This window comes from Bombina bombina, chromosome 6 (assembly GCF_027579735.1).
Source record: "Bombina bombina isolate aBomBom1 chromosome 6, aBomBom1.pri, whole genome shotgun sequence".
NCBI lineage: Eukaryota > Metazoa > Chordata > Amphibia > Anura > Bombinatoridae > Bombina > Bombina bombina.
In genome coordinates this window covers 658,558,617-658,581,766 of record NC_069504.1, presented here as the reverse complement: position 1 = coordinate 658,581,766, position 23,150 = coordinate 658,558,617, and the positions used below count along the sequence as shown (strand labels likewise).

Genomic DNA, 23,150 nt, shown 5'->3' with positions numbered 1-23,150 from the left:
GCCGGTTGCCATAGCAACCTGTAAACACAAATACTTGCTCATAGATAAAGATATGCAAGCATGTCAGCAATTAAAACAGAGACCGGACTAAAATACAGAATACCAGACCTTCATAAGGGGCAAGGAAATGCTGGATGTGTATACCAGCAACATCTGAGTTTAACACATTAGGGCACGATGTAATTTAACAACATGTACAATAGATTTGTCCCATACCCTCTATCAAAACCGGGACCAAAAAGACATAAGAGAACATAGGCGGTGATAAGTACGTGCTGTCATCATAGGAGATGTTGGTAGGCAAATTAAGTGTGTCCCAGTCATCAGTCAGTGTGACATAGATAGGGCCAATGTTAAGTCATAACATGGGTAACAAGCTAGAGGCTGCAGTGGAGCAACCAGGCATAGACATAGGAAACAAATCTGAAATTAAGAGGATACGTCCAAAGGGGAGCTAGCAGCAATAAGTCTGGGATGACACAGGGCAGATGTACTAAAATAGAGTATGGCAACACAAACACAAAGTACAAAAAAACTAGAAAAAAGTTATCAAAAAATCAATAAATAAAAAATCTGGCAATTGTAAGCTAAACCATATATCTTGCTAGATAAAATGAAAATAAAAATAATAAAAATAAAAATAATAAAAAATATAACATGCTGCAAATCAATAAAGAAACATGAGAAGAAACATTGATGTAACAGAATTAGTAGAAAATATAAACAATATAAACAATATGAACAGTAGAATAAGAAACCAGGGCACAGCAGTCATAAGGCCAAACCTTAGACTGTATAAAGTTAGTTAATGGGCATAATTCATAAACACACCTGCCAGTCCAGATGTGTGTTGAGCCCTTTAGGTATGAGTGTCTCCAAGTCATATGTCCAACGGGCCTCTTTTCTGAGTAATAAGGTACCCCTGTCGCCTCCCCTGCTAAGAGGGGGCACGTGATCAATGATGGTGTATCTGAGGTCCTTGACCGTATGCTTGTTCTGGGCGAAGTGTCGTGCCACTGGTTGCTCAGAGGTCCCATTTTTGATAGCTAGTCCAATAGCTGACCGGTGATTGGCCATTCTAGTGCGTAGGTCATCTGTCGTTTTGCCCACGTAAAAAAGACTTCAAAGCAAGCTACAACCCTGGAACATGCCTGGGGACACTGAAGAATGGATGCTACAGATGTAGTGGATGTACAACTTGCAATGGCATGACACAGGGCAAGTATTTTACACATCCATGGATGAATAAAAGATTTAACATCAGGTACCGACTCACTTGTACAACTAGATATGTTGTCTACTTACTACACTGTAGCTGCGGGAGGTACTATGTTGGGAAAACCAATGATGACCTGAGGACTCGCATGGCCAACCATAGGTGTGCGATTAGAAGCGCCCTGGAGATGGGTAAGGCTGATCAGCCGGTTGCTAAGCATTTCCTAGTGGCCAAACATTCTGCATCAGAATTGAAGTACATGATCATTGATCATGTACCCCCTATATCTACGGGTGGAGACCAAGCCATACTACTATTACAGAAGGAAAGTAGATGGATATTCACTCTACAGACATTGATACCTAGAGGACTGAATACCAATATGGGTCTACAGTGTTTCCTCTAAGATAGATGTACTGTATAGTTCTGTATATTATTGAATGGTCTAATGATCAACATAGAAATGGCTATAAAACCATTTATTTTATGTCTCTTAAAACATAAAACATAGGTAAATATTCTTATTATCTGCTTTACCTATGTATTTATTTGCCTTTTTGTTTTGACCATTTAAAATGAAATAGTAATGGTAATAGAATGTTATTGTTATGCTGGAAGTATTTGAATCACATATATATAGTAATATCCTGTGTATATGTACTAGTAATTGAGCCCAATAGCCCATCACTCTTATGCCAGAATTATATGAATTGTGCATAGATTTCAGTATTTTATTTATGTGCTAGTAATTGAGCCTAGTAGTGTGACGTAATAGGCAGCAGTCGTCTGAGTTTTAGGTAAACGTTAATTTGCAAGTAATACTTATTTCACAACGTAGGGGTTAACAGTAATAAGCTAGGATAACCGTGAATACCGATCATGGGCCCGATCCGATATGCAGCGTCGCCCGCAAAAGCCGGCGACGCCGAAATTTGCGCTGGTTTGGTATCCTATATACGGCGTAACCTAGAAGTTACGCTCGTATATTTCTGCCTTCGCCCATAGTTTTTTGGGCCATAGGCAGGTATACCAAAGCAGCGCAGTTTGGTATTGAATATACAGCGTAAGGACTTATGTGGCGAAAATGGAGAAATCTTACTCCATTTTCACCTCACCACAAAATGCAGCCGTTGTAAGCCTTACGCTGTCTATTGGAGCCCCGTAACTCCCTAAACTACCTGCTAAAAAAACCTAACACCTAACGCATGCGCAATGTCTATCTACCTGTCAACCGCGATCCCCCGCCGCAATCCCTAATAAAGTATTTAACCCCTAAACCGCCGCTCACGGCCCCCGCCGCCACCTACATTAAAATTATAACCCCCTAATGTGATCCCCCTACACCGTCGCAAGCTACATTACATACCCCCTAATGTGAGTCCCTTACTCCGCCGCCATCTACCTTACCTACCCCCTAAAGTGAGTCCCATACACCGCCGCCATCTACCTTACCTACCTCCTAAACTGAGCACCTACCCCACCGCCATCTACCTTACCTACCCCCTAAAGTGAGCACCTACCCCGCCGCCATCTACCTTACCTACCCCCTAAACTGAGCCCCTACCCCGCCGCCATCTATCTTACCTACCCCTTAAAGTGAGCCCCTACCCCGCCGCCATCTACCTTACCTACCGCCTAAACTGAGCCCCTACCCCGCCGCCATCTATCTTACCTACCCCCTAAAGTGAGCCCCTACCCCGCCGCCATCTATCTTACCTACCCCCTAAAGTGAGCCCCCTACCCTGCCGCCATCTATCTTACCTACCCCCTAAAGTGAGCCCCCTACCCCGCTGCCATCTTTCTTACCTACCCCCAACCCCACCGCCATCTATCTTACCTACCCCCTAAAATGAGCCCCTACCCCGCCGCCATCTATTTTAAAAATATTAACCCCTAATTTAATCCCCCTACACCACCGCCAGCTATATTAACTATATTAACCCTAATTATATTAGGGTTAATATAGTTATTATATTATATATATTAACTATATTAACCCTAATTATATTAGGGTTAATATAGTTAATATTGTTATTATAATATATATATATTAAGTATAATAACCCTATCTTACTCTAACATCCCTAACTAAATTCTTATTAAAATAGTTCTAATTAATATTAATATTATTAATTAAAATATTCCTATTTAAATCTAAATACTTACCTATAAAATAAACCCTAAGATAGCTACAATGTAATTAATAATTACATTGTAGCTATTTTAGGGTTTATATTTATTTTACAGGTAACTTGGTATTTATTTTAACTAGGTACAATAGCTATTAAATAGTTAATAACTATTTAATAGCTACCTAGTTAAAATAATTACCAATTTACCTGTAAAATAAATCCTAACCTAAGTTACAAATACACCTACACTATCAATAAATTAAATAATCTACAAATATCTAAACTAAAATACAATAAAATAATCTAAACTAAATTACAAAAACAAACAAACACTAAATTACAAAAAATAAAAAAAATATTACAAGATTTTTAAGCTAATTACACCTATTCTAAGCCCCCTAATAAAATAATAAAGCCCCCCAAAATAAAAAAATTTCCCTGCCCTATTCTAAATTTAAAAAGTTCAAAGCTCTTTTACCTTAACGGGGCATGCCCCAAAGAAAACAGCTCTTTTGCCTGTAAATAAAAAACACAATACCACCCCCCAACATTACGACCCACCACCCACATACCCCTATTCTAAACCCACCCAAACCCCCCTTAAAAAAACCTAACACTACCCCCCTGAAGATCTCCCTACCTTGTCTTCACCCAGCCGGGCAGAACTCTTCATCCGATCCGGGCGATGTCCAATCAAGCGGCAGTGAAGTCTACTTCCATCCGGGCGATGTCTTCAATCAAGCGGCAGTGAAGTCTTCTTCCATCCGGCGATGTCTTCTTCCATCCGGCGATGTCTTCAAGCAAAGCGGCATCTTCAATCTTCTTTCTTCGCTCCTCCGCTGCGGAGCATCCATCCGGCACGAAGACTAAACAAGGAATGAGGTACCTTTAAATGACGTCATCCAAGATGGCGTCGGTCGAATTCCGATTGGCTGATAGAATCCTATCAGCCAATCGGAATTCGACGGACGCCATATTGGTTCAGCCAATCGGATTGAACTTGAATCTGATTGGCTGATTCAATCAGCCAATCAGATTTTTCTATCTTAATTCCGATTGGCTGATAGAATCCTATCAGCCAATCGGAATTCGATGGACGCCATCTTGGACGACGTCATTTAAAGGTACCTCTTTCCTAGTTTAGTCTTCGTGCCGGATGGATGCTCTGCGGCGGAGGAGCGAAGACAGAAGATTGAAGATGCCGGTTTGCTTGAAGACATCGCCGGATGGAAGAAGACATCGCCGGATGGAAGAAGACATCGCCGGATGGAAGAAGACTTCACTGCCGCTTGATTGAAGACATCGCCGGATGGAAGAAGACTTCACTGCTGCTTGATTGAAGACATCGCCGGAGGAAAGAAGACTTCACTGCCGCTTGATTGAAGACATCGCCCGGATGGAAGAAGACTTCACTGCCGCTTGATTGGACATCGCCCGGATCGGATGAAGAGTTCTGCCCGGCTGGGTGAAGACAAGGTAGGGAGATCTTCAGGAGGGTAGTGTTAGGTTTTTTTAAGGGGGGTTTGGGTGGGTTTAGAATAGGGGCATGTGGGTGGTGGGTTGTAATGTTGGGGGGTGGTATTGTGTTTTTTATTTACAGGCAAAAGAGCTGTTTTCTTTGGGGCATGCCCCGCAAAAGGCCCTTTTAAGGGCTGTTAAGGTAAAAGAGCTTTGAACTTTTTAAATTTAGAATAGGGCAGGGACATTTTTTTTATTTTGGGGGGCTTTATTATTTTATTAGGGGGCTTAGAATAGGTGTAATTAGCTTAAAAATCTTGTAATATTTTTTTTATTTTTTGTAATTTAGTGTTTGTTTTTTTTTGTAATTTAGTTTAGATTATTTTATTGTATTTTAGTTTAGATATTTGTAGTTTATTTAATTTATTGATAGTGTAGGTGTATTTGTAACTTAGGTTAGGATTTATTTTACAGGTAAATTGGTAATTATTTTAACTAGGTAGCTATTAAATAGTTATTAACTATTTAATAGCTATTGTACCTAGTTAAAATAAATACCAAGTTACCTGTAAAATAAATATAAACCCTAAAATAGCTACAATGTAATTATTAATTACATTGTAGCTATCTTAGGGTTTATTTTATAGGTAAGTATTTAGATTTAAATAGGAATATTTTAATTAATAATATTAATATTAATTAGATATATTTTAATATGAATTTAGTTAGGGGTGTTAGCGTTAGATAGGGTTATTATACTTAATATATATTATAATAACGATATTAACTATATTAACCCTAATATAATTAGGGTTAATATAGTTAATATATATAATATAATAACTATATTAACTATATTAACCCTAATATAATTAGGGTTAATATAGTTAATATAGCTGGCGGCGGTGTAGGGGGATTAAATTAGGGGTTAATATTTTTAAAATAGATGGCGGCAGGGTAGGGGCTCACTTTAGGGGGTAGGTAAGATAGATGGCGGCGGGGTAGGGGGCTCACTTTAGGGGGTAGGTGAGATAGAAGGCGGCGGGTATGGGCTCATTTTAGGGGGTAGGTAAGATAGATGGCGGCGGGGTAGGGGCTCACTTTAGGGGGTAGGTAAGATAGATGGCGGCGGGGTAGGGGCTCAGTTTAGGGGGTAGGTAAGATAGATGGTGGCGGGGTAGGGGCTCACTTTAGGGGGTAGGTAAGATAGATGGTGGCGGGGTAGGGGCTCACTTTAGGGGGTAGGTAAGATAGATGGCGGCGGGGTAGGGGCTCACTTTAGGGGGTAGGTAGGATAGATGGCGGCGGGGTAGGGGGCTCACTTTATGGGGTAGGTAAGATAGATGGTGGCGGGGTAGGGGCTCACTTTAGGGGGTAGGTAAGATAGATGGCGGCGGGGTAGGGGCTCACTTTAGGGGGTAGGTAGGATAGATGGCGGCGGGGTAGGGGCTCACATTAGGGGGTTATAGATTTAATATAGCTGGCGGCGGGGTCCGGGAGCAGCGGTTTAGGGGTTAATACATATTTTATTGTTAGGATAGTGAGGGGGGATAGCGGATAGAGGGTTAGACATGTTGGGCTATGTTTGGGAGGTGTGTTAGACAGTACGGGTGATTTTATAACTTCAGGTTTTGTAGGCGCCGGCAGTTTCTAAAGTGCCGTAAGTCACTGGCGACTCCAGAAATTTGTGCTTTCTGGACATCGCTGGTTTGTCAGACTTACGGCACTTTAGCCTCTGACGGCGCCGTATATAGGATAGCTCGAGTTGCGAGCTGAAACTGCGGGCGGCGGGGGTTCCCTCGCTTGCGCCGCAAACTACGATCTTTATCAGATCTTGTATTTATCCTGGGATACGCTCAGTTGTAATAGTAATACTCACTGCTTTGCTTTTTAGATTGTCCCTTGCGAGATGCCATGGCTGGCTGTTGGCGCATGCGCAGTTGTGTCACCGGAACGCCGATCTGCATTTTCGCTCTGGATTTCTGTACACGGTGTTGGGTATATATATGGGGGTAAGTCTATAACATGTAATATGTCTTTTTATGGTCTGAGGAAGGGGTTAAAATCCCTGAGACGTCACATTAAAGGGACATAATACTCATATGCTAAATCACTTGAAACTGATGCAGTATAACTGTAAAAAGCTGACAGGAAAATATCACCTGAGCATCTCTATGTAAAAAAGGAAGATATTTTACCTCACAATTTCCTCAGCTCAGTAGAGTTAGTTCTGTGTAAAAAGTTATACTCAGCTGCTCCCAGCTGCAGGTAAAAAAAATTAAAAAAATGAAGAAATGAACAGCAGCCAATCAGCATCAGCAGTGCTGAGGTCATGAACTCTTACTGTGATCTCATGAGATTTGACTTAACTCTCATGAGATTTCATAGTAAGCTTCCTTTACCTGATTGGTGAAATAATATGAGAGTGCACGATGCTAGTCCCTTCAGATGTCCCAGGACAAACACACTAAAATGCTGCTTAGAAATCCTTTACAATGGGAGGTGGCTACTGAGGAACTTTTGAGGTAAAATATCTTTCTTTTTTACATAGAGATGCTCAGGTGATATTTTCTAATCAGCTTTTTACAGCTATGCTGCATCACTTTCAAGTGTTTAAACATTTGGGTATTATGGCCCTTTAAAGGATGTTTTGATTACTTAAATACTGGAGTGCCTTTCTATTTGGAATACTATATATATATATATATATATATATATATATATATATATATATATATATTAATTATTAAGGCCCTTTAAATTTGGTCCTAACCAATGGAATGTTAGAATGACATTTTTGGACACCATATCAACTTGGAATCAAACACACATGGCAGTCATTATCACTATTTTGTTTTATAAAGTTCTCTTTCCATTTGGCTGCTTATCTTTTGCAAAAAGCCTGCAAGAAATGCCTATTACATAATGCTTTTAGCATGTTAATGGAATCCAAACATTGGAAATCCTTATGTTACTGAACTATCCCAGATAGAACGGATGGGCTATCATATTCACCGACTGAAATACCATTGTTATGAATGGCAAAAAAAAAGAAGGTGAGTTGAGACTGAGGAATATTCATGTTCATCCTATTTTATTCACAAATGTAAATCTAGTCCAATATGCCCCTTATTTTTATAGAAAACATTTAAATGATTGAAACTTCTTGAGATGAGCTTACTCATAGTGCGCTTTATTTACAATAGCCACTGGGTTTGCAAGATAGCAGCAGACTCATAAAGGCGATTACGTGTAATACAATGAGAAATGGGGAGATGCTTTACATAGAAAGTAATGTAATTTTATGCAGTGTAGCTTTTGGCAGGGGACTGCAAGCTCTAGCACTGAGTCACCTGGCACTGCTAAACTCTTTCAGTTTCAAATATACACAAATCAAATTGCAATGTTCTTAAAGGGACATAAAACCCCAAATGTTTCTTTCATGAGGGCATAACATTTTAAACAACTTTCCAATTTTCTTCCTACTCTTGGCATCCTTTGTTAAAAAACAGTAGCCCTTTATTGCAGCTGTTTTGCAAGAATGCAGCGACTCTAGACATGTGCACGTTACCTACTAGGTATCTCTTCAACAAAGAGAAGAAAGCAAATTTGATTGTGTTAAAGGGACAGTCTTGTCCAAAATAAACTTTCATGATTCAGATAGAGAATATAATTTTAAACAATTTTCCAATTTACTTTTTTCACCAATTTTGCTTTGTTCTCTTGGTATTCTTAGTTGAAAGCTAAACCTAGGAGGTTCATTTGTTAATTTCTAAGCCCTTGAAGGCTGCCTCTTCTCTCAGGGCATTTTGACTGTTTTTCACCACTAGAGGGTGTAAGTTCATGTGTGTCATATAGATAACACTGTGCTCATGCATGTGGAGTTCCAGGGAGCCAGTTCTGATTGGCTAAGATGCATATCTGTCAAAAGAACTGAAATAAGGGGGCAGTTTGCAGAGGTAGATACAAGGTAAATCACAGAGCTAAAAAATGTATTAATATAACTGTGTTGGTTATGCAAAACTAGGGAATGTGTAATAAAGGGATTATCTATCTTTTTAAACAATAAAAATGCTGGTGTAGACTGTCCCTTTAAACTGTATGCTCTGTCTGAATCACACATACACCCACAAACAAGGGTTGCATGTCCCTTTAATTAGTATTTGTGTTTTGTTAATACAAGAGCAAAAAGAAAATATTTGAAATGGGTAACTGTAAATTTTGAGGGTAAGAAACTGTGTTTACAGAAAATAAATTATACACACACACACACATATATATATAAATATATATACATATATACATATATATACTGTATATATATATATATATATATATATATATATATGTATATATATATACTGTGTGTGTATATATATATATATATATATATATATATATATAGTGTGTGTGTGTATATATATATATATATATATATATATATATATATATATATATATATATATATATATATATATATATAGTGTATATATATATATATATAAACACTTTCCAATTTACTTCTACAGGGAGTGCAGAATTATTAGGCAAGTTGTATTTTTGAGGATTAATTTTATTATTGAGCAACAACCATGTTCTCAATGAACCCAAAAAAACTCATTAATATCAAAGCTGAATAGTTTTGGAAGTAGTTTTTAGTTTGTTTTTAGTTATAGCTATTTTAGGGGGATATCTGTGTGTGCAGGTGACTATTACTGTGCATAATTATTAGGCAACTTAACAAAAAACAAATATATACCCATTTCAATTATTTATTTTTACCAGTGAAACCAATATAACATCTCAACATTCACAAATATACATTTCTGACATTCAAAAACAAAACAAAAACAAATCAGTGACCAATATAGCCACCTTTCTTTGCAAGGACACTCAAAAGCCTGCCATCCATGGATTCTGTCAGTGTTTTGATCTGTTCACCATCAACATTGCGTGCAGCAGCAACCACAGCCTCCCAGACACTGTTCAGAGAGGTGTACTGTTTTCCCTCCTTGTAAATCTCACATTTGATGATGGACCACAGGTTCTCAATGGGGTTCAGATCAGGTGAACAAGGAGGCCATGTCATTAGATTTTCTTCTTTTATACCCTTTCTTGCCAGACACGCTGTGGAGTACTTGGACGCGTGTGATGGAGCATTGTCCTGCATGAAAATCATGTTTTTCTTGAAGGATGCAGACTTCTTCCTGTACCACTGCTTGAAGAAGGTGTCTTCCAGAAACTGTCAGTAGGACTGGGAGTTGAGCTTGACTCCATCCTCAACCCGAAAAGGCCCCACAAGCTCATCTTTGATGATACCAGCCCAAACCAGTACTCCACCTCCACCTTGCTGGCGTCTGAGTCGGACTGGAGCTCTCTGCCCTTTACCAATCCAGCCACGGGCCCATCCATCTGGCCCATCAAGACTCACTCTCATTTCATCAGTCCATAAAACCTTAGAAAAATCAGTCTTGAGATATTTCTTGGCCCAGTCTTGACGTTTCAGCTTGTGTGTCTTGTTCAGTGGTGGTCGTCTTTCAGCCTCTCTTACCTTGGCCATGTCTCTGAGTATTGCACACCTTGTGCTTTTGCGCACTCCAGTGATGTTGCAGCTCTGAAATATGGCCAAACTGGTGGCAAGTGGCATCTTGGCAGCTGCACGCTTGACTTTTCTCAGTTCATGGGCAGTTATTTTGCGCCTTGGTTTTTCCACACGCTTCTTGCGACCCTGTTGACTATTTTGAATGAAACGCTTGATTGTTCGATGATCACGCTTCAGAAGCTTTGCAATTTTAAGAGTGCTGCATCCCTCTGCAAGATATCTCACTATTTTTTACTTTTCTAAGCCTGTCAAGTCCTTCTTTTGACCCATTTTGCCAAAGGAAAGGAAGTTGCCTAATAACTATGCACACCTGATATAGGGTGTTGATGTCATTAGACCACACCCCTTCTCATTACAGAGATGCACATCACCTAATATGCTTAATTGGTAGTAGGCTTTTGAGCCTATACAGCTTGGAGTAAGACAACATGCATAAAGAGGATGATGTGGTCAAAATACTCATTTGCCTAATAATTCTGCACTCCCTGTATTATCATTTTTGCTTTATTTTCTTGATATTGAAGGGGCAACAATGCACTACTTGAAACTAGCTGAAGACATTGGTAAGACAATGATACAAGGCATATATAAGCAGCCACCAATCAGCAGCTAGCGCCCAGTTCCTGAAACTACCTAGGTATGCTTTTCAACAATAGATACCAATAGAACAAAGCACATTTCATTATAGAAGTAAACTGGAAATTTGTTTAAAATTGTATGATCTATCTGAGTCACAAAATAAAAATGTGGGGCTTCATGTCCCTTTAATATTAAAACAGTTAATGATTAATCAAATATTATCAATGTATTATAGTTCTTATACCCTAAAAGCAATTGCAATTATAGCAAAAACAACAACATGTATGGGTGTATGTATATTTATAATGTATTTATTTTTTATAATTGCAATTGCTTTTAGGGTGTCAGAACTATATAAATGTATAATATTTGATACAATAACTGTTTGAATATTCTAGTCTAGTTTAAAGGGACAGTCAAGTCCAAAAAAACCTTTCATGTTTCAAATAGGGCATGTCATTTTAAACAACTTTCCAATTTACTTTTATCACCAATTTTGCTTTGTTCTTTTGGTATTCTTAGTTGAAAGATAGACCTAGGAAGGCTCATATGATAATTTCTAAGCCCTTGAAGGCCGCCTCTAATCACATGCTTTTGTATTTGCTTTTCACAGCAGGGGAGAGCTAGTTCAGGTAAACCCTATAGATAACATTGTGAGCACGCCCGTGGATTGTGGCAGACACTGCACTAATTGGCTAAAATGAAAGTCAATAGATAATAAATAAAATGTCATGTGATCAGGGGGCTGTCAGAAGATGCTTAGATACAAGTTAATCACAGAGGTAAAAAGTATATTAATATAACTGTGTTGGTTATGCAAAACTGGGGAATGGGTAATAAAGGGATTATCTATCTTTTAAAACAACAACAATTCTGGTGTTGACTGTCCCTTTAAAGTATTATAATTGCATAAAATTTGATTGGTATAAGTTTTGATTGCTGTATTCTCACCACATCTTTATAAAAATATTAAAAAAATGATGGATTAGTATTTTAAGTCTTCTAGATACAAGAAGTACCTAGAAATGTATTACTCTGCAATATGTTCAGTATCAACAGAAAAGATTTTATCATAACTACCCTGCTTGAGCTCACTTAGAAAATAAAACAAAACACAATTTAAACACAAGTTAAACAATAGTTAAAAGGATGTGAAAATTGTAAATTGGTTTATTTCAAATATTTCTTTGCCACAGGAAAATAAAAATGTTCACAAACACAGCAAGTATTTTCTTGGCATATTATTTTATTTAATTTAACATGTTTTGAAGGAATATTTTATTTACATACAATAATACTGAGAAATTGATAAAAAATAAAATAAAACAGATTATAGGCCAACGTGGTAGTTTAACAGAAAGGCTAGCAGCTTCATTTCTGTTGCCAATATTCTTAGTTCTTGTCCGTATTAAGAGATTGTATATGACTAATTTCAGCATTCAAGGAGTTAAACTTTTTACAGCGTAAATTGCGTCCTGAGATTTCTTTACATATACAACAGTTCTTCATTTAAAAATGACTTTGTCACTAGCCTAGGGGGTCTCTGAGCAAGGCTAATGATCATAACTAGCAAGGGACATGAAACAAGTTGTTTGTACAATGAAAAGCATCTCAGCTTCATCAATTCACAGATGTTGTTTCACCAAAACATCTAAATAAAGTTTTTAATTTATACTTTATATTTTATGTTTTATTTGAACCAATAGTTTTGGGCTTAAAAATGATGTTTGAGTACGAAAATTCAGAAGAAAAAAGAAGATAAAAACAGTAGCATAATGTATATTCAGACATCTAAAAATCTAAACAGAAACCGAAAAATATGTTTAAAAAGAAAATCTTGCATTTAAGGAAACCACAGCGGTACAGCTTTGTTTAAAAAAAAAAAACTAGAAGAATCAAGACCTTCTGAGGAAGTTAGCCCACGTGCAAATTAAGGGACAGATTACGATTAGTACGCTAACAATTACGCGTGATCGACAGCAGTTTTATTGTGGCTGTTTGCACGCGGCAGATGTAGTGCTCGTATTACAAGTTAAAAGTAAACGCGATCGCTTGAGCACAATTAAAAATTTAGTGTATAATGTTCCTTTAGTATGCGTCGGAATAGCGCATCCTCAGAGCTCTTGTTTACTGTTTCGTGAAACAAAAAAGTGTCACAAAACACATCAAAAATACATTACAAAGTACAGTTACACTCATAATAATAATATCAAATAAAAATTATTTTTTTTTTTAAAAAAGCAATAGTTATAAGGGCTCAAAGATATAAGGTTTCAGGTGATAGAGAAGAAAAAGGCAGGCAAAGGGCTTTAACATTGAGATACATACATATACGTGTCTAAAGATGTATTTGTGTGTATATATATATATATATATATATATATATATATATATATATATATATATATACAGGTAGCCCTCAGTTTACGCCGGGGTTAGGTTCCAGAAGGAATGGTTGTAAATCGAAACCGTTGTAAATTGAAACCCAGTTTATAATGTAAGTCAATGGGAAGTGAGGGAGTTCGGTTCCAGGCCCCTCTCAAAATTCTCATAACACCTAATACATTATTTTTAAAGCTTTGAGATGAAGACTTTAAATGCTAAACAGCATTATAACCCTAATAAAATAATCACACAACACAGAATATATAATTAAACTAAGTTAAATGAACAAAAACATTTGCTAAACAGCATTATAAACCTAATAAAAAAATTAAACAACACAGACTTCACTTGCATTTTTCTGCAAACAGTTCTTTCTATGCATTCCAATCTGGACTGATTTATAGACAGGAAGATCTCGTTCCTTTGAAATCTGCTCGATAGCTCAGGTCTAGTTAAACTAATTAATTTCAGCTTGCTTGGCTTTGCTGCAACACAAGCGGACAGCTCCACCTACTGGCTATTTTAATAAATGCACTGCTTCTCAATGCTTTTCAATAGCAGTCACATGACTGGAAAAAAAGGTTGTTATTCTGAAACGGTGTAAATTGAACCGTTGTAAACCGAGGGCCACCTGTATATATATATATACATATATATATACATATATATATATATACTGTATATATATATATATATATTTACATACATATATGTTTATATGTGTGTACATATTTATTTATATGTGTATATATGTATTTACAGACATATATACATATATAAACTCAAAAACATATGTTTACATATATAGACATTTATATAAGCGCATTGGAGCCCTTTGCAGTAAAGTAGATGAAATATTTATATTTAATAAAGTGTTATACTGTGTATTTACTGTAAACATTCCAATTTTCTTCACATAGAGGAATATGTTCTACGTATATTTATAAATAGATACCTATTTATAATCATCTATATATATAGGTATAGATATATATTGTACCAAAATACCATCAGATATGTGATCAAGTTTGCGTACGAGTAGGGTGTTAGTTTTTTCCCCCCCACTTTGGCTTTTTGCGTGCATTGGGATAGTGCACGAGCGAAAACTATTTACTTTCAACTTGTAATACGAACGTTACCAGACGTGCACAAAAAACTTTCTTCTAGAGGAGTTAGCACGCGAGCGGGAACGTTAAATACCGCTCCACTTGTAATCTGGTCCTAAATACGTAGAGGAAATTGTAGAGATTCTCCTTTTTTGACTGATGCAAGAAGACTTGAGGCTTTTGAATTATATAAAACGCTTTTACAAACTTGATCAATTCCTTTGTAGTGAAGTGTACTGTGGATTTAGTATTCTTGCCTAAAGACTGGTTGTCTTTTAAATTTAAAGGGAATGTCTACTCCAGAATTGTTATTATTTAAAAAGATAGATAATCCCTTTATTACCCATTAGCTTTCAACAAAGAATACCAAGAGAACAAAGAAAATTTGATGATAAAAGTAAATTGGACAGTTGTTTAAAATTGCACACCCTATCTGAATTATGAAAGTTTAATTTTGACTTTACTGTCCCTTTAAGTGCAATTTGTATGTGTGTAATTATTTTGTTTTTAAATACTGCTGGGAATCATGTATGTGCTTTTTTGTTTGTTTTTTTGTAGATTTTCTACTATAAAATCTTCTACAACTAAGAGTTGAGGAATGCAACTCATTCATAGCTAGGAACAAGATTTTTAAATATTTTACATAACAGCAAGTGCAGTTTTGGAAAATTAGTTTTCAAACAGTACCAGATTTAAATCTTACTTGTAGTAGTCTGGGACATCTTCAGAGTGCAGAGATGGTTCTGAGAGCTGTTGCTTTTCTAGAAAAAAAAAATATGACAGTGATCACACCAAGGTTTCAAAGAGATTGATAAATCATTACAGCCAGGGGCGGACTGAGACTAATCAGGGCCCCTGGGTAAAAAATTGGATAAGATCCTTCCACTTCCTCCACTGCCCACCCACTATGCCCCTCCCTCACCCCACCCTCTCCATGCCCTGCCCCCAAAAGGACCCCTAACCTCAAGGGACAGGGTCTCCAACCTCCAGGGCCAAACTCAACACTCCAGGGCCCCCCATCCAGACTCCACTCCTGGGATAGTGCCAAGGTCCCCACTCCAGGGCCATGACCCCTTTTCTGACCACCCATAACTGCTTAGTTACTGGCAGCTGCACTAACTAATGATCATTTGCTGCCTGCCCAGCTCAAAACCACTAGCATAGCTACTCTATGAGCGTGAGGGTGGCCTGCAATCACTTAGTGGGCAAGATTTAATAGAGTCTGGTGGACACGGGTGGACATCTTCGCTCCTGTCATCCCAGCATTGCATCTCTGCACTTATCATTGCACACTATGGCTAGTGTACAACACTGCCCCTGCTCGTGTGCAGCCAATTGAGTGCAGGCAGGGGCTGTCAGTCTCCCTGGTTGGAAAAGTGCATGGTGATTGAGATACGCCACATAACAGGTGGCAAAGTGGGTTGAGAATCAGCGGTCTAATGACTGCTGCTTCTTAACTCTTGGCTGCAAGTTTGCTCATACGACCCCTGCAGCCGAAACTTTTTATAAATCTTTGCCACACTTTTTGTGTTTAGTCCCATTCTAACATTTGCCTGCCTGCTGTCACCTGTTAACTTACAGTCACAACTGCTAGCTCAGCTCAGCTGTCACCGCTGTACTAGCTTATTTAACTAACTCTGAATGTGAGCATAGGCAGATATGATGGCATGAATAAGGGATAAGATCCCGAAACATTGCCCTCTTTTTTTTGTCTCCACAATAAATAGTTATTGCATTTGCTGTCACCCGCCTGCTGTTTTTCTATTTATGGATTGAGGACCTAGGCAGTGGTCCTTGGGTGGCGTGCATTATAAGCCTGTGTGCTGAAATATCCTGTTTCAGCATAGGCAGAGCACCAGGTGCCTTGGTGACACCACTTGCTGGCCCCTAACTGCAGGGCCCTCCGTCCAAGTCCTATTTGCCCAACTGCTCAGTCCACCCCTGATGAAAGCCTATTGCTCTCAGAGAAAATGTTAATGCTAACGAGACATTTAGCTATACATATTTACATCATGCATATGACACAGCATACTACTCTACTTCTGCACTAGTGAACTAGTTCTTTCCTTGACTGCATAAATGCTGATAATATAAATGAGAATTATTGTCCACATTCACTCAATGTGCTCGAGCTTTTCATTTTTTGTCATTTTGATAAAGACGGTAAAAATTGGACACCAATAGAGAAAAGTTGGGGCATTAAGGAAGCTTACGAGAAAAATGAAGATGGAGTCACAAAAGTGTAAACAGAAGGTCTTTTGAGGGAGCAAATAAAACATGAACAAGTAGAAATAATAAAGGAACCTGTAAATAAGGGGATACAATGGGAAATAAATAAATAAAATAAAAATAATTATATACAGTATATATATATATATATATATATATATACACACAGTGTTTTTTTGTACAGAGAATAACATAACCCTGTGCATGTGCAAATGATTTATATATTTCTATGTAACATTGCTCTGACTCAATCCTTTTCTGCTAACGTCAATGTAATGACTAGTTAATCTCTTCAAACAGGTTAAAGTTTGAGCCTTTATTGTATCAGGATTAAATCTAAAAAGACCTGTGCACTGACTAACATGAACGTAGCACTTACACAGCAGTAGCGTTTATTTGGTATGGAGCAGAATACGGTCACACACGTGTAATCTGAGCCCTGAACTGTAGATGTACTTTGCATGTGATCAGAATATTACTGTTTCTGTAGGCTGTTAAAACAAACTGCATTATTCTGCTCATACAATATAACACTCACTAGTTTGCATGCGTGTAATACTGATACACCATTTGTTTGCTCAAAGCACTTGAACCATGACGATGGTCTGAAATGCGAAATGATATTATCTCGTATGACTCATAGTTGTAAGTGTCACAGGAGGCTCTCATTCTGCTTTGAGACACTCATCACCCATAATTACATGCTACCCTTCACAAACATGAAAGGTCGATAGAAGATATGGACAGAATCACATTTTATGCAACAAACTGTAATTTAAAAAGATAAACACAAGACTGTATGCAATAGAAAATTAATTTCTTGGTGCATATTCATAAAAATGCAAATGGGGCTAAGCAGTTATTAAAGAATGACTCATGACAGCTGTAACTCACTTAAATGAACACAGAACTCATGCATTACCTTTAATGAATCAAGAAGAGTACGTTAGTAGTTCCCAGTAATGTATATATTTTAGAGCATGGTTCAGTATTGCAAATTAAAAAATAAAGTTACCTCTATTTATATTCCTAGGACGCTATTTTGTTTTGACATTCTAATTATTATTACTTCTTTTACTTTAGAGGGTAATATCAATATAGCCCTGGAGGCCTAGTTATCAACGTGTCTACTTATCTGCCTTCGTCGGCCCAATACGCCCGCCTAAGCTCACCTACCATCGCCGCCTCGGACCTGAATAATCTCGCCAAAGTTATCAATAAAGCTGTCAAAAAGCCACGCACCAAGTACAGGGCGATGAGCAGCGGACTGTGATAGTTATCACTCATACGATCTTGCTGCTCTTCGGCTTTTTCCCAGCTTTATTGATACCCCTGTCACTAAGCACTCACACTAAACTACACTGTTCTACCCCCTATACCAGCGCCCCCGGAGCCCCCCGCAACTAAATAAAGTTATTAACCCCTAAGCCGCTGCTCCCGGAGCCCACCGCCACCTACATTATACCTAGTAACCCCTATCCTGCCTCCCCTTATACCGCCGCCACCTATAATAAATTTATTAACCCCTATCCTGCCAATCCCGGACCCCGCCGCAACTAAATAAATTGTTTAACCCCTAAACCGCCGCTCCCGGACCCCGCCACCACCTATATTAAACTTATTAACCCCTAATCTGCCCCCCTACACCGTCGCCACCTATAATAAATTTATTAACCCCTATACTGCCCCCCCTACACCGCCGCAACTATAATAAATATGTTAACCCCTAAACCTAAGTCTAACCCTAACCCTAACACCCACCTAACTTAAATATTAATTAAATACATCTAAATATTATAACTCTTATTAACTAAATTAATCCTATTTAAAACTAAATACTTACCTTTAAAATAAACCCTAATATAGCTACAATATAAATAATAATTATATTGTATCTATCTTAGGATTTATTTTTATTTTACAGGCAAATTTCAATTTATTTTAACTAGGTACAATAGCTATTAAATAGTTAATAACTATTTAATAGCTACCTAGCTAAAATAAAGAGAAATTTACCTGTAAAATAAAAACTAACCTAAGTTACAATTACACCTAACACTACACTATCATTAAATAAATTATTCCTATTAAAAACTAAATACTTACCTGTAAAATAAACCCTAAGATAGCTACAATGTAATTAATAATTACATTGTAGCTATTTTAGGATTTAAATTTATTTTACAGGTAACTTTGTATTTATTTTAGCTAGTTAGAATAGTTATTAAATAGTTATTAACTATTTAATATCTACCTAGCTAAAAGAAATACAAAATTACCTGTAAAATAAATCCTAACCTAAGCTACAATTAAACCTAACACTACACTATCATTAAATAAATTAAATTAATTAATTACAAATACTTACAATTAAATACAATTAAATAAACTAACTAAAGTACAAAAAATAAAAAAAAATAAGTTACAAAAAATAAAAAAAATAAGTTACAAACATTTAAAAAATATTACAACAATTTTAAGCTACTTACACCTAATCTAAGCCCCCTAATAAAATAACAAAGCCCCCCAAAATAAAAAAAAATGCCCTACCCTATTCTACATTAAAAAGTTAACAGCTTTATTACCTTACCAGCCCTTAAAAGGGCCTTTTGCGGGGCATGCCCAAAAGAAATCAGCTCTTTTGCCTGTAAATAAAAATTACAACCCCCCAACATTAAAACCCACTACCCACACACCCCTACTCTAACCAAAACCCCCCTTAAATAAACCTAACACTACCCCCCTGAAGATCATCCTACCTTTAGCCGTCTTCAGCCAGCCGACCACCGATGGAACAGAAGAGGACATCTGCAGCGGCCGAAGTAATCATCCAAGGGGCGCTGAAGAAGTCTTCCATCCGATTGAAGTCATCATCCAAGGGGCGCTGAAGAGGTCTTCATCCAATTGAAGTTTTCATCCAGGCGGTGTCTTCAATTTTCATCCATCCGGAGCGGAGCCATCTTCAGACGAGCCGACGCGGAGCCATCTTCTTCCACCGACGACTTCCTGATGAATGACGGTTCCTTTAAGTGACGTCATCCAAGATGGCGTCCCTCGAATTCCGATTGGCTGATAGGATTCTATCAGCCAATCGGAATTAAGGTAGGAAAAATCTGATTGGCTGATTGAATCAGCCAATCAGATTGAGCTCGCATTCTATTGGCTGTTCGGAACAGCCAATAGAATGCAAGCTCAATCTGATTGGCTGATTGGATCAGCCACTCGGATTGAACTTCAATCTTATTGGCTGATTCAATCAGCCAATCAGATTTTTCCTACCTTAATTCCGAGTCTTGAAACAGGCAAAGTTCAGTAACGATAAGGTAAGCAGCAGTTCAGCAAATAAGCACCCAGGAGCACATACAGTAACACCTATACTTGGGCAAAGATGTAAGCAACTGAGGTATTACACAGGAGCAGGATTCGCGCCAAGGAGAGCACAGGTGAGATCCAGACCAGCATCAGGGGAAGACAGGGCGTGCGCCAATGACATCATCACTATGTGCCTTAAGCCACCACCGCGTCCATGGCAACGGCCATGACAATGGATCGGATTGGCCAAGACCTAAGACCAGAGGAGCAGCATAGCCCCCCACTCAAGGGTTCCCTCTGGGAACCAGAGTCGATTTCAAAGGATGAGCAGCATGGAATTTGGAGACCAAAGGTGGAGCATGTACATCAGGGGCAGGGACCCAGGAACGATCCACCACAGAGTAACCCGTCCAGTGAACGAGGTATTGGAGCTGCCTGCATTTAATTCTGGAGTCCAGGATCCTAGCAACCTCATACTCCAGCTCCCCTTGCATCATGAGTGGAGAAGGAGGACTTCTGAGTCGAGTATATTTACTCGTGATGTATGGTTTGAGCATGGAAATTTGAAAGACCGGGTGAATGTGTAAGGCTTTAGTCAAGGCCACTCTGTAGACAACAGGAGAAAGTCTCTTGAGAACTTTATAAGGACCAATATACAGAGGCCCTAATTTGTTACAAGGTTGACGTAAGCGTATATGTCGGGTAGAGACCCTGACACGATCACCTGAAGAAAAGGCACGAATAGTAGCTCAGTGATGGTCAGCAAAGCTCTTGTATCTGGAGACAGCTGAGCATAACTGAGAGCGTTTTTGTTGCCAATGGGTAGTGAGGTCAGTTAAGCGCCGTGCTGCAGCAGGAACTCCTGTAGACTGAGCAGAAAGAGGAAAAACACGAGGTTGATAACCAGGTGCGGCTTGGAAAGGAGAGCATTGTAGAGAAGAATGAGTATTCCTTGCCAGTTCAGCTAGGGGTAACAACCCAGACCTATTAGTATGCTGTGAATTGACATATGTTCTGAAATAAGCTTCAAGATCCTGATTGGTTCTCTCCGTCTGCCCATTAGTCTGCCCGTTAGTCTGGGGGTGATAACCAGAGGACAAAGAAACAGTGGTTCCAAGCAATTTGCAGAAGCTTCTCCAAAAGGTGGAAATAAATTGAGGTCCTCTGTCAGACAATATTTACGGGTATACCATGGAGGACATACCATGTGTAACAGAAAAAGAATGGACAATTCTTGGGGTGTAGGTAACTTAGGTAAAGGAGCAAGTTTGGAGAACCGATCCACCACAACCCAGATGACTGATTGATGGTCCGAAGGAGGGAGGTCTACAACAAAATCCATGGCTATGTGTGTCAATGGTTGTTTAGGTATGGACAATGGTTGAAGTAGGCCATGAGGTAGGGAATGGGGGATCTTATTAACAGCACAAGTCTGACAAGCCTTGACATAATCCTGAGAGTCAGACTTCATTGTAGGCCACCACACGTGTTGGGAAAGGAGTTTAAAGGTTTTCGTCAAACCAGGATGACCTGACAGCTTGCTGTCATGAGCCCAGGAGAGCGAAGGTTTGGAGGAGCATAAAGAATCTCAGGAGCCGCAGGGGCTTCAGGAGGTTTTCTTGATTGGGCACGTTGCAGTCTTTGAAGAAGAGAGGTGTTGAGCTGAGCAACCATACAGGAAGGATGTATGATGTTTTTGATAGAAGCTTCAAAAGAGTCGTTAGACTGAGGAAACTGACGGGAAAGGGCATCAGCTTTTTTATTCTTGGTCCCAGGAAGATAAGAGACTATAACGTTAAAACGGGAAAAGAATAAGGCCCACCTGGCCTGTTGAGGATTGAGTCGATGAGCAGTCTCTAGGTACGTCAGATTCTTGTGGTCAGTGAGAATCTGAATGGGGTTGGTGGTACCCTCTAGCCAATGACGCCATTCAGTCAAGGCCATCTTAATGGCTAAGAGTTCACAATTACCCACATCGTAATTCCTCTCTGCAGGAGTAAACCATTTGGAAAAAAGGCTACAGGGTGCAGCTTTAAAGGTTAAAGGGTCCCTTTGGGTTAAGACTGCACCAGCTCCTAGCTCTGAGGCATCAACCTCTAGAGTGAACTGTAGGTCAGGAACATGATGGCAGAGCACAGGAGCAGAACACAAGACCTTTTTCAGATGAAAGCATCCACAGCTACAGGAGGCCAATTCTTGCAGTCTCTGTTTCGTTTAGTCAGCTCAGTGAGTGGAGCAACAATTTGGGAGAAGTTCTTTATAAACTTGTGATAATAGTTGGAAAACCCCAAGAATCTCTGTAGTTCCTTTAAAGAGGTGGGTTGAGGCCATTCCAGAACTGCGGTTAGCTTTGTAGGATCCATGGCAAAACTCTCCTTTGAGATGGCATATCCAAGGAACTGGATCTGAACTTGATCAAACTCGCATTTCTCCAGCTTGGCTACCAGAGAATTGTTTCTGAGGTGATGAATTACCTGTTTTACATGCTCATAATGCTCCTCAAGGGTGGAGAACAATATGAGGATGTCATCCAAATAGACGATGACAGTGCGATTAAAGGGACAGTACACTGTAAAATTGTTTTTCCATAAATGTATTTTAAATGACTTGTTATACCAACTGCAGAGTATAAAATATTTGAAAAATTGCATTTTCGGGTTTATTTGTGTATCTGAAGTAGCTGGTTTTGTGCTTTGAAACCACAGCCTATTACAATGGGTTGAGCTTCAGGTAATATCAGATCTCATTATGTTATCACTTTCATGTACACAGACTTGCTTCCTTATCTTATATTTGTCTGGAACACCAAAGCTCAATACATAGAGAGAAAAATGGAAAATTATCATTTTATTACTTAACTATCATGCCCCCACTGAGGGTATAATCTCTTCTGCTGGCTGTGTTTACTTAGGCTTGTCAATAGCATATACGCCAGTATCAAAACTTTCAGTATAGGTTGGGAAACCACAAGCTAAATCAGCTATTTCAAATGCTGAAATATGAGTAAAGGAGCTACTTGCAACCAATTTAATACACTCTAGCAGGTAAAAAGGATCATTGGGAATAATTTAAAGGGGAGAAAGTTTTTGGGTGAACTGTCCCTTTAAGGAAGTCATGGAAGTCATCATTGA

The 23,150-nt window shown here is 38.5% G+C and overlaps 1 protein-coding gene across 2 annotated transcripts in view; it reads right to left on the bottom strand.

Annotated features, from left to right (window-relative positions):
• Positions 1-23,150, bottom strand: part of LOC128663407 (RNA polymerase II elongation factor ELL) — a 209,879-nt gene that overhangs the window by 13,525 nt on the left and 173,204 nt on the right. For both annotated transcript variants that reach the window (XM_053717722.1, XM_053717723.1), the window contains exon 9: positions 15,182-15,239. In XM_053717722.1, the coding sequence (XP_053573697.1) occupies positions 15,182-15,239 (58 nt within the window). The remainder of the gene's footprint in view (positions 1-15,181; positions 15,240-23,150) is intronic.